The sequence below is a fragment of the Rana temporaria genome, chromosome 5 (genome assembly GCF_905171775.1).
Source record: "Rana temporaria chromosome 5, aRanTem1.1, whole genome shotgun sequence".
Classification (NCBI taxonomy): domain Eukaryota; kingdom Metazoa; phylum Chordata; class Amphibia; order Anura; family Ranidae; genus Rana; species Rana temporaria.
Window position 1 is genome coordinate 53584213 of NC_053493.1, and position 13837 is coordinate 53598049.

General features: G+C 40.3%; 1 protein-coding gene across 4 annotated transcripts in view; it reads right to left on the bottom strand.

Annotated features, from left to right (window-relative positions):
- MPP7 (membrane palmitoylated protein 7) overlaps positions 1 to 13837 on the bottom strand; it is a 537461-nt gene that overhangs the window by 51292 nt on the left and 472332 nt on the right. For all 4 annotated transcript variants that reach the window (XM_040352591.1, XM_040352588.1, XM_040352590.1 and 1 more), the window contains one exon: positions 321 to 401. In XM_040352591.1, the coding sequence (XP_040208525.1) occupies positions 321 to 401 (81 nt within the window). The remainder of the gene's footprint in view (positions 1 to 320; positions 402 to 13837) is intronic.

The window sequence follows — 13837 nt, forward strand, 5'->3', positions numbered from 1 at the left end:
ACGCCCGCGGTCTGACTGAGATTCTGCATGTTAGGGATAAGGTAAGGGATTGTCGAGGCATGTAATGGTGGCACAGCGAGGCATGAAATGGTGGCACAGTCTGGCATGTAATGGTGGCACAGTGAGGCATGTAATGGCACAGCGAGGCATGACTAGTAGGAAGAGGGTCGTCTTATAAAGCGAGTATATCCCAAAACCAACATTTTAGCTGGAAAATTAGGGGGTCGTCTTATACGCCCAGTCGTCTTATACGCCGGCAAATACGGTAAGATAAACTGAACAGAACAATAGGAAAAAAAAGAAAAAAGATGAACACTTACGCGGTACTGTTACTCCATAGTGCTGGGAGTCACTGATCAACACTTTCCTCTTCAGTTCATTTAATCCAACACCCACTGGTCCTAGAAGGATGAAATTAAATATGTTTTGAGAACAAACCACATTTCTGGCAGATGTTGGCACACACAAACATAGAACACCAAATTCAGAGCAGAATATGCAAGAAAATGTATGTACTGTAAACTGACATTATATAGTTGCAGAAACTTCTTAAAGAGGTATAATCAGTACATATTGCATATTTAGTTTTTTTATATGCTGCCAAAGTTCGGGTCCTTTTTACATGTTTTCCTATGTCTTAACTGCTTTGCTTTAGAATATACTTTTATTGCAAGAAGAGTCTTTGTGTGGCGATAGGTGTGTGCGCCAACCAGGAGAGGTGAACCACTCGAGAAACAGTATTCCCTTGTGGGACAAATTCCCTTACTCAGGACTCAGAGTTGGGACACCTACGTTGGCAGAAGACTTAAAGAACCAAGGCAACTAGCAAATCCAGGGGACTGGAGGGGAATCTGCAATTATCTGGTAGAGTATGTGACCCTAGAGTGCTTGGAGACCACTATCTAGAGGCCAGGAGTGGGACCAATGCAGCAAGGTGCTGTTCCTAAGGCTGAGTGAGCCTGAAGAGCCAGTGGGCTGGGAGACCAAAAAGACATGTGGTGGTGCTGGCAAGAGAGCCAGTGGCTCGCCATTTTCAGTTGTTGTTTTGCTGTGTGAAGCTGATGCCCCTGTAAGCGCAAGCATTGTGTTGTGAACTTTTTAATTCCACAAGTTTGAATAGCAAGATCCATCAAAATGTATTTACCACATGAGTTAACAAACCCCATTATCTATCTATCTTAAAATATATATATATATATATATATATATATATATATATATATATATATATTATATATATATATATATATATATATATATATATATATATATATATTATAGAAAAAGAGGAGATTAAGGGGGATATGATAAACACGAATAAATACATAAGTGGTCCATATAGTAAACTTGGTGTTGAGTTATTCGCTTTAAAGTCATCACAGAGGACAAGGGGGCACTCTTTACTTTTGGAGGAAGAGAGATTTCAATTCCAAGTATGGAAAGACTTCTTCACAGTAAAGCCTTGTGTACGAGGCTTTCAGGTTTCTCGTCAAGAAAACTGTCCAGAATCTCAATGAAAAAAATAGAGAATCTGCTCTCTATTTTCTCAGTGTGATTCTCGGCAGTGTTTTCCTGCCGAGAATCCCAAGCGTGTGTATACTTACCTGTCGCCGTGGAAACCTGCGCATGCTCGAAATGACTGACACATGCGCAGTAGCTTCCTAGGCATAGGTAGGGTGTAGCAAGATGGCGGCGACGGCATCGAATGTGACAAGCGCATGCTCCTCGTAGTTGATGACGTCACTGCGTTGATGTCATTCAAAAGAACTGTGGTTCTTTTGAATGGAGTATCTGTACACTCGGCCGGCAAGAGATTCTTGCCAAGAATCTCATCAGGAAAAACAATGTTTTTCCTGACGAGATTCTGGGCCGTGTGTACAGGGCTTAAGAGCTGTGAAAATGTGGAATAAACTCCCTCAAAAGGTGGTTCTGGCCAGCTCAGTAGATTGTTTTAAGAAAGGCCTGGATTATTTCCTAGATACACATAATAGAACTGGATACTAACATTTATAGGTAGGTTGATTCAGGGAACATCCGATTGCCTCTTGGAGGATCAGGAAGAAATCCTTTTCCCTGCTGGAGCCAATTGGATCATACTTTATTGGGGTTTTTCCCTTCCTCTTGATCAACTGTGGGTATAGGATTGTATAATATTTTTCCCCCCTTCTATTGGTTAAACTAGATGGATATTTTCAACCAGACCAACCAACTATGTAACTATACAATATACATATACGCACACACTTTTTATTGTATAGTAAGAATCCACATTCATTGGCAAACATAATTTCACATGGATACATTGTTTCCATATACAAGTGCTTTTTTTCCCCAGGTAGCTAAATATTTAGTTACAGTGGCTTTTCTGAGTCATATATGAATTGTTTTTGGTCAGTTTCCTTTTTGACAGAGTCAACGGTCACCACAGCAATGCAAGTAATTTCTGGTCTCTGAATATAGCATGAATCATGTCCTCATGTTGTCAGATGTGTTCGTAGCCTGATAAGGGACTGATGTAACCTTGAAAATGAATATTGCTTGGAAAACATTTGGGGCCAGATCCACAGACGAAGTACGCCGGCGTATCCACTGATACGCCGGCGTACTTTCAAATTTCCCACGTCGTATCTTTAGTTTGAATCCTCAAACCAAGATACGACGGCTTCTGGGTTCGACCCGACAGGGGTACGGCTTCGCACGCCTTCGGATCGTAGCTGCAATTCTTCGGCGCCCGCTGGGTGGAGTTCGTGACGTTTTCCCCGTCGGGTATGCAAATTAGCGAATTACGACGATCCACGAACGTACGCGCGGCGGTCGCATTTTCTAACGTCGTCTGTAGTCGGCTTTTTCTGGCGTATAGTTAAAGCTGGTATTTTGAATTGCCATGTTAAGTATTGCCATCGTTCCCGCGTCGAAATTTTAATTTTTTTTTTTGCGCAAGTCGTCCTTAAATAGGGATGCTTTGTGAATACAGCACTTGCCTCTCTGACTTACGGTGGCGTATCGTATATGCGATACCCTACGTCGCCTCAACATTAAGCCAGTCTCTCTGAATCCAGCTATTAGAAGGGAAATTTAAGGAAAAGGTAAGTGAACCAACAATGCACTAGCTTAAAGGAACCTATTTAGAAAATAAAAAACAAACCTTTACAACCCCTTTAAATGTATTTGATTGGGATTTCATGTGATAGACCAACAAAAAGTGGCATATAATTGTGAAATGAAAGGAAAATTATAAATGGTTTTCATTTTTTTTTTTAATAAATATGTGGAGTGCATTTGTATTCAGCCCCCTGATACCCCTAACTAAAATCTAGTGGAACCAATTGCCTTCAGAAGTCACTTAAGTAGTAAATAGAGTCCACCTGTGTGTAATTTAATCTCAGTATAAGTACAGCTGTTCTGTGAAGCCCTCAGAGGTTTGTTAGAGAACCATAGTGAACAAACATTATCATGAAGGCCAAGAAACACACCAGACAGGTCAGGGATACAGTTGTTGAGAAGTTTAAAGCAGGGTTAGGTAATAAAAAAATATCCCAAGCTTTGAACATCTCATGGAGCAGTTTTCTATCCACCATCCAAAAATGTAAAGAATATGGCACAACTGCAAACCTACCAAGACACGGCTAACCCACCTAAGCTGACAGGCCGGGCAAGGAGAACATTAATCAGAGAAGCAGCCAAAAGGCCCATGGTAACTCTGGAGGAGCTGCAGAGATCCACAGCTCAGGTGGGAGAATCTGTCCACAGGACAACTATTAGTCGTGCACTCCACAAATCTGGCCTTTATGGAGTGGCAAGAAGAAAGCCATTGTTGAAAAAATGCCATAAGAAGTCTTGTTTGCAGTTCGCTAGAAGCCATGTGGGGGACACAGCAAACATGTGGAAAAAGGTGCTCTGGTCAGATGAGACCAAAATGTAACTTTATGGCCTAAAAGCAAAACACAATGTGTGGAGAAAAACTGACACTGCACATCACCCTGAACACACCATCCCCACATGAAACATGATGGTGGCAGTGTCATGTTGTGGGGATGCTTTTCTTCAGCAGAGACAGGTAAGCTGGTCAGAGTTAATGGGAAGATGGATGAAGAAAAATACAGGGCAATCTTAGCCCAGTCAAAGTCCAGACCTAAATCCAATTGAGAATCTGTGGCAAGACTTGAAAATTGCTATTTACAGACACTCTCCATCCAATCTGACAGAGCTTGAGATATTTTGCAAAGAAGAATAGGCAAAAATGTTACTCTCTATATGTGCAAAGCTGGTAGAGACATCCCCAAAAAGACTTGTTGCTGTAATTACAGAGAAAGGTGGTTGTACAAAGTATCGACTTCCACTTCACAATTATGTGCCACTTTGTGTTGGTTTATCACATAAAATCCCAATAAAATACGTTAATATTTTTGGCTCTAACCTGACAAAATGTGGAAAATATCAAGGGGTATGAATACAAGTTACTGTACATGGCATCATATCCTCTAGGGGATCACGTGGAACCCCATCCTATTTTACATGTCTTGTGTACTTATTGTCTATAATTTTTTGTATTTTGTTTAACCTTATAATGTTTAACTAATAAAGTCAATTATTTTCTATCAATATTTTCCATGCACTTTCTGGGATGTGGCACATGCTAAATAGTGGTGCCCAATAGCCACATAAGGCACCACAACCACTTTGTTTAAATAAACTGTTTGATCTGCAGCTGCCATGGTGCTGCACATGTGATCAGTTAGGACACCAGCCATTTTATGGTTTGACAGTTTGGTTGAGGACACAAGCAAATATGACAGTTAGCAATCCCATTGATGGATTTTGATCCACTTTATGATTTGCTGCTGTTCAGGGGCTCTGGGCTTCAGCAGAATGGCAGCCATCGGCAAAAAACAGGAGCAATGCTGGAGGCAATTTACAGCACACACTAATTTCAGTAGCAACATTTTTAATGTGGATTGTATTAGCTAGATTCAGAGAGATGGCCGCAACTTTAAGGCGGCGTAGCTTATGGCATTTAAGCTACGCCGCCGTAAGTTAGCGAGGCAAGTACATGATTCACAATGTACTTGCCTGCTAAGTTACGGCGGCGTAGCCTAAAGCGGGCGGGCGTAAGGGCGCCTAATTCAAATTTGTCTGAGGGGGCGTGTTTTATGGTAATGAGGCTTGACCCGACGTGATTGACGTTTTTTTTTTTAACTGCGCATGCGCCGTGCGCCTACACTTCCCAGTGTGCATTGCGGCTAAGTCTGCCGCCTAAATATTGCAACCTAAGATAGGACGGCGCAAGCCGTCGTAACTTAGATATGTTTAAGCGTATCTCTGTTTGAGAATACACTTAAACATAGGTCGGCGCAGATTCTGAGTTAGGTCGGCGTATCTACTGATACGCCGACCTAACACTACCTGAATCTAGCTATATGTTCCTTGCTAAAGAACATTATTTTATGTCAAGTTGTTATGGGTAAAGTTCTGCTTTAATGGCAGTGGAATAAATAGTGCCCCATTGTTGGTGTCAGTGAAGACATTGTATACCATTGTTGGTGTCAGTAGGAGGACTAGTACCCCATCATTGATATTAGTGGGAGGATAATGCCCCAACATTGGTTATGCCCTGTTATTGGTGTCAGAGGGAGGCATAGTGCTTCATATCATTGGGAGGAATAGTTCCCCAAGGGCTGGATAAAGGCTGGCAAAGGGCCGCAGTGTGAAGAACACTGATCTAAAGGTAAAGCAGAAAACCCCTTAAAAAGGGCTTTTTTTACATTGTATTATTAGTGAATTAAACATTTTCTATACAAAGATACATTAAATATTGAGTGCTGTATACTGCTTAAGTTTGTGGCATTTTGGCATTCCCAAGACAGAACATTTTTTTTTCCAAATATAATAATAAATGTTAATAACAATAAAATTCTAATACAAAAAATAAATAAAACGTATTTCTTATAATATATACATTTAAAATATACATGTTGATTAAGCTTGAAAGGGAAAGTTATTTTGTCATTGATGTCCAGGGGTCCTCCCAGAAACTCGATAAAGGCCCATTACATCCCTTTCCCTCCACCACTTCTCTACACTGATGTAAGAAGCAGAATTTGGCCCCATCTATTTACAAGGAGAGGATGTGCTCCAGGCACAATTTAACAGAAATGTTCAAAGTAAAGCTCTTGTGAAGAATATAGCGACTCAATCGCCTCTAACATATTTCACACAATTAGACGTTCTACAGCAAAAACAAATATATTAGTAGTAAACCACACTGTTTAAATATTGTTTTAGGAATATTTTGATGAAAACTGCCTTACGCCTTTAAAGAGCCTTTTTAATGGCAAGCTGCATTGTGTAGCAGATTTTTCTCATCAATCTTTAAAACTGTGCTACTCTTAAAATTCTATTTTCGTGAAGCATCCAGACTCAGGGATTTAGTGTTGGGCAGCTGGATGTTTCCAGATACCCTTTCTGCAATGAAAAGAATCCAGGCACTTGCATTTAAGCCATTGTTTTATAATAAACATCAGTCAGTCATTAACTGTAAGCTGTTATTACTCAGATATAGAAAATGTTCACAGTTTGAGTAGAAATCATTTTTTTTCTTTATTCCACATTTTTTTATGGTTAAATCGCTCACTCTTGGACAATCAGATGGTGTTTAAGAAGGGCTCTTCATATCCAGTTTTCATTCAAATATTGTAGAGGTGCAGCATTTAACATACACAATATTACCATAAGTATTGGGACGCCTGCCTTTACATGCACATGAACTTTAATGGCATCCCAGTCTTAGTCCATAGGATTCAATATTGAGTTGGCCCTCCCTTTGCAGCTATAACAGCTTCAACTCTTTTGGGAAGGCTGTCCACAAGATTTAGTAGTGTGTCTATGGGAATGTTTGAACATTCTTCCAGAAGCGCATTTGTGAGGCCAGGCACTGATGTTAGACAAGAAGGCCTGGCTCGTAGTCTCTACAGGTGTTCTATTGGGTTGAGGTGAGGACCCTGTGCAGGCCAGTCAAGTTTCTCCACCCCAAACTCGCTCACCCATGTCTTTATAGACCTTGCGTTCTGCGCAGTCATGTTGGAACAGGAAGGAGCCATCCCCAAACTGTTCCCACTAAGTAGGAAGCATGAAATTGTCCAACATTTCTTAGTATGCTGACGCCTTACGATTTCCCTTCACTGGAACCAAGGGGCCAAGCTCAACCCCTAAAAAACAACCCCCCACCAGAATCCCCCCTTCACCAAATGATATGGACCAGTGCACAATGAGTCCTGACCTCAACCTGATAGAACACCTTTGGCATGAATTAGACACACTCCTAAACCTTGTGGACAGCCTTCCCAGAAGAGTTGAAGCTGGTACAGCCGCAAAGAGTGGTCCAACTCAATATTGAACCCTACAGAGTTCAGAGAGTGCGTGGAAAGCTGTCTGTCTGTGTAAGACTACATCCCTGGTGTGGGGGGACTTCATGCCTAATGGACTGGGAGGCCGGTAGACCTGAGGTGAATAGCAAGTCCAAGGGGGGCTGAAGGAAGTCCTGAAGTCTGGGAGACAGTGGGCTGGAGAACCCTGTTGAGGCTAGGAGTGGGCCAGGTTTAGCAGGTAACTGCAAGGAAAAGTAAGCCTAGGAGCCAGGAGGCTTGGCATTTTCTGTTAAGTGAACTTTACTGGAGAAGAACCCCTGCGTGGGAAATCCTATGTGTGAACTTTTATTTTGTTTCCTTTTAATAAAAATGGGCTGCCATGCCCTCAAACCTGACAACTGACTGCTGTGGACTCGCTAAAAAACGCATTTACCACTTGAGTTAAACACCCCCATATCACAATATATATATATATATATATATATATATATATATATATACACACACACACACACACACACACACACACATGCACACAGTATATACATTTTTAGACTCTATAACTTTCACACAGACTAAATAATATTCACTAATTTGGGTTATTTTTACAAAAGAAATTTAGTAGACTACCAGAAACTAAGAAAACTTTTTTTTTTTTCAAAATGTTCTGTTTTTTTTTTTGTTTATATAGCAAAAATTAAAAAACCTAGTGGTGACGTAATGCCACCAAAAGAAAGCCCTATTTCCATGAAAAAATAACGATACTAATTGAATTTGCGTTCAGTGTTGCATTACCGCACAATTGCCAGTAAAAGTAGCACAGTGCTGATTAGCAAAAAGCGCTCTGGTCATGAAAGGGGTAAACAATGTTGTGCAAAATATTTACAAATAATACACGTAAAAACTGAAGGTGAAACTATAGACAAGCCGAATACTACATACGCAAAGACTGTCTCGTTTTCATTTTTTTTCAAAAAATGTGCTTTATAATAAATGCTTCCTGACAGTTCATTTATAACGAGAAGCTGCTGTTAAGATAAAGTAATTACTGCAGGTCAAATTATGGATCAATCAGCTGTGACAGCCATACTGGTGAGGGAGACTGACGAGAGGTTCTGGCTGCTTGCTGTTGGGGCGAGGAGGTCTTCAATGATTTAGAAGTCAGCAGGTAGTCAAATAACTTGTAACCTCCCAGGATTCAAAGGCTTTATGGTGAATATTATTCACTGGGACAGCTTGAGTATCCAGAGATTTCAGGTGAACATACTGACAGCAGCTATAGAGGTTTTGTGAAGACACAATGGAAAGGAAAATAAAAAGATAATCCGACACAGATGGCAGACATTTCTGAAGTAGACTGGTCGAAGACTCTCTATGAAGGATGTTAAGACTTTTTTGACAGTTATTGATGGTATTACAGCTTTAGGCGAAGTATACATGGGGAGAACATAGCTGACCTGGCAGCACTAATGGCAATCACGGAATGGTAGAGCAAGTTCAGCTGTAGTACATACATAAGTACAAAATAGGGAAAGTGTATACAGGCCATAAAAAATCCAGTGACAACGTCAGGTCAACTCTATGAAATGCAATGGGACATGTGTGCAAAGAATCATCTTGTATAGAAGTGGTTAGAATAATAAAATATTTATATGTTAAATGATAAAATAAACTACAGTAAAACCTTGGTTTGCGAGTATAATTCGTTTTCAGAAACATGCTTTCAATCCAAAGCACTTGTATATCAAAGCATTTTTTTACAGGGTATAAAAGAGAAGAGAGGCACCTCTAAGTGTAGCAATAAGTTGCTAAATGTTGTACCTTCATTAAATGTGACCATATTGCTACACTTAGAGGCTCCTCTCTTCTTTCTTTATACTCAGCTGTGACATGACACTACTCTTATATCAAGACATCGCTTGTATATCAAGGCAAAATGTATTAAAACATTTTGCTCATCTTGCAAAACGCTCTCAAACCAAGTTACATATAACACTTGGGACATCAAAATAGGTGTAGTATAGTGGAACTTTAGTTAGAAAATTAACTCCTGCTAGATCACTTCATGCTGGCCCCTTTTGGAGGTATAGCAATGTAAAACATTAAAATGTAAACGTCTATACTGTTTAACCGCTTCCAGGCTGCTCCACGCATATATACTGCGGCAGGGCGGCCCTTCAGCGCAAAATCACCTACCTGTATGTGATTTTGTGTCCTGGGTCTAGGGTGGGCGCGTCTCCAGTGACCAGTTCCCGCTGTGATTGGACACAGTGGGAGCTAATCAGCGGGTCCGGCGGACCTGAAGAATAATGCGACCCATTGATCATTCCCGAGGCAGAAAGAATGGCAGTCTGCCCATGTAGACAAGGCAGAGCACCATTCTAAGACAGAGATCTTGTGCTTCTGATAAGCAGGAACAAGGATCTCTGTCTTCTTACAGTACTAGCACCCCTCCCCCACAGTTAGAAAGTACTCCCAGGGAAAACATCTTACGCTTTGATTGCCCCTGATGTTAACCCTGTTATATCCTCTGAGTTGTGAGAGACACAAGACTCTGGTCTGGAACAACGGATGTTTATTTCAGTACTCACTGTACACTGCAACATACATCTCAGGACAGGTACATCTTATTATTAGGGCTGTTACTGATCAAAATGTTTCTGTTCGATTAATCGTTTTTTTTTTAATCGATCAATCGACTAATTTCGATTAATTATAACGCACATACAGATCCAACTACTTTTAGCTGATCTCCTTGCAGGCTGATTCCCAGTGCAGCTACCAACCACTGGAAAAATGGATAGCAGGATACAAAAAACACACAAAGGCAGCGCTCGATGGGAATAGCATTAAAACTTTTATAGTCTTCAAGTAGGTAACAAAATAAATATTGCACTGGAGATAAAATCGATGTAGCTACATAAACTGTAAAAATGGTGTGAGTAATACCAAACGGTACCAAAAGCAGTCATAAAAACATGTAGCTAAGTATGATAATGGTATAAAAATGTGTACAATGATACCACTGCTGTATCCAGATGAGGAGTGGTTAACATCAGTCTGTCGGCATTTAGATGTCCCGTGAAGGGAACTATCACAACTCCCAGTGGATGGCTGTAGAATCCCATGTTGATAGAGGGAAGTGATAGAGGAAAGTGTAACAGCCCTTGCGTGTGGCAGATAGTGAGGTCCTGCTGGCATGCAGATATGAAGGCACAGCAAATGAGCCCTTCAGATGGACACGGCAAGCCCCGCCGGTGTCCGTGACGTTACTGGATCTCCGACGGAACTCCCTGAAGGCCCAGAAGCCGGCAGAGAGGTGAGTACCAATCAAAAGAATTTTAAATCGATCAAAAAGATTTTGATCAATCAAAAAAATTAAAGATTAATTAAAAGTTAATTTGCACAGCCCTACATATTATGCTTCCTTACTTGTGCTCTAAGATGGCTACTATACCCCTTGACCCTTGTCATAACTCCTGGGTGGAGCCAGCCTTAAACTGACAGTGCATGTGGAACCCTTCAGGTATAACAAACCCCTTCCCAGCCAGTGTCATTAGTACAGTTACAGTGCATATTATTTAGCACTGATCACTTTTTTAGAGTCACTGGCCCCCAAAAAAAGTGTCAAAAGTGTCAGGTGTCCGATTCTAATGTTGCAGTCCCACTATAAGTCGCTAGTAAAAAAAAAAATAAAAATTCCCATAGTTTTGGACGCTATAACTTTATTCACAAACCAATCAATTGATGCTTATTGGGATTTTTTTACCAAAAATATGTAGCAGAATACATATTGCCCTAAATTAAAGAAATTCGATTTTTTAAATTGGATATGTTTTATAGCAGAAAGTAATTTTTTTTTATTTTTTTTCAAAATTGTCATTCTTTTAATAGCCCAAAAATAAAAACTGCAGGAGGTGATCAAATACTATCAAAAGAAGGCTTGATTTATGGGGCAAAAAAGGACATCAATTGTATTTGTGTACTGGGTTGCACGACCACGCAATAGTCAGTTAAGGTAACGCAGTGCCGTATTGCAAATAATGGCCTGGTCATGAAGGGGGGTAAACCTTCCGGAGCTGAAGAGGTTAAAATCCAGCAATACACTGTCTTTATCTCAGGTGTCGGATAACTTGTCAGAAGTTATCATGCTGATAACAGAAGAACGGAGCAGCAGAAAGACACAGGACCCAGAGCTTTGGAGAGAGATAAGTAAACACTAAATATTTATGTGTCTAGGTCAGATTTTATGAATGGGGTTTACAACTTCTTTAAAACACCCCCCAGACAGTTATAAAGCAATCCCTAGGAACACAGATTACCCTTTGATTGCCCCAATGGGGGCACCCAAGTAGGCATGCTCCTGACCAACGGCTCTGTGTATATATTCACACATAGAACCACAGCTCGGCCCCACCCCTTCTGTCTCCTGACTGTCTCATTGGCTGTGATTGACAGCAGTGGGAGCCAATGGATTCCGCTGCTGCCAAAAGCCAATCAGGATTGCAGGTCCCCAGAGAGGCAAGACTCTCATAGACATCGCTAGATCAAGAGGGGGCTCGGGTAAGTATTAGGGGGACTGGGGGGCTGCTGCACACAGGTGTTTTACTTGTGCCTTTACAACCACTTTCATATCTGAGGTTTACAATCACTTTAAGGTAGGAATGGCTCTGTACGCCCAAAGTGGCAGAGGCCTTTTATGAATAAACCCTCCAACTGAGAGCCTATGGATATTCTATTTATGAAGTCACTTAAAACAACTTGCACTTGACTCATCAGCTAAAACTGTATCTTTTTCCAGCCCTGACTTTATTAATCTCTCCTTCGGGAGCAGAGCTTACAGACTTGCATCAGGACTCCAAATTTTTTATTTAGCCCTTTATTCATTTTTGTAATTAAATAGTAAAAGTACAGGCAAAATAAAACTTCCTAATAATCTATGTAAAGCCAGGCCTGATCATTACAATATAATCACATATTGGCGTTCATGTTTATGGACAATACATGGCGTGGTGACTGGGATTTCTCAGTCCAGAACTTTAATAATAGATGAAGAAATATTACTCAAAATTACTTCATTTTATGTGCATTTATATATTTTTTATTATTACTTTCAGAAAGCCGTGCCACAATCTGAATAGCTACATCAGAAATTGAACTCTCAACCCTACTGAACCCATACATAGTAGATTCTGGAATGTGGACAGAAGTTTTGGGATGAATGCATGAAATCACAGTGTTCCAGATGATGCAAAAAGGAGCTTGAATAACCAGCTGGATCATGTGAGCTTACAATATGCAATACACTTACCTCTTTGCCACACATTTGTAGATGATTGTCCTGAAAGTTCCGGGGTACATACAGTTAGGCAGCTGGCAATGTTCCACTCTGGCACACCACCTACCTACTTGTCAATAGGGTCTCCTATTATATATCAATAGTCTAAAACTGGGAGATTCATAGACTCCAGTGCAAATTATGAACTGAAGACCTTCTTTAGGGCCATATTACACTTGTGATTAGGGTTGCCAACTCATCCCTTTAAAACAGAACACATATTAATTACACAGGTTCTGAGGCTAATTTAATGCAAATAAGGCACCAAGTGAGTTTAATTACCTCCTTAATCAGCCACAGAACCTGTGTAATTAATATGTGTTCTGTTTTAAAGGGATGAGTTGGCAATAGACATGTGCATTCGTTTTCGTTAGAATGCATTTTCGTCCGAAAATCTGTTTTTTTTCGTTATCGTTTTAACAAACGATAACGAAAGTGCAAGAAACGAAAACCGAAAGATCCGACATAAAAAATGCTTTATTTTAGTTTTCGTTGCGGTAAAAATTTGATATAGAGAGATTCGACATTATAGGGAAAAGATTCGACATTATAGAGAAAAGATTCGACACTATAGAAATAATAGATTCGACATTACAGAGAATAGATTTCGATTTATGAGAAAATAGATTCGACATTATAGAGAATAGATTCGACATTATTACTAGTCATACAACATTAGAATTCTTGTAGGCAGAATATTCTTACAGAAATGTACGATTCGGCGTAAAGATTCGACGTTCCGGCGACCATTAGACAGATACCAACAAAGATTCGACGTTCCGGCGAATATTCTTTTGACCATTCGACAGAAACCAAGTATTATTGGATTTTCGGACGAAAGCTATTCCCCAACGAAAAACGAAATAAATCAAAACGATTTTCGGGAGTAACTAAATAAATTTATTTTCCAAACGAAAACGAAAAAATGAAACAAAATATTCCAGTCTGCACATGTCTAGTTGGCAACCCTACTTGTGATCCTGATGCTGGCAGAAACTTGCCATTGTCAGGTATGCCTCTCGTTAACTTCCTTCCCAGTAGACAGATCATTCCTGTGTGAGAGCATCTATCCCACACAAATTAGGCACTCAAGCATGTTGTGCACCTGTCCGTAAATGCATGAATGCATGAACCT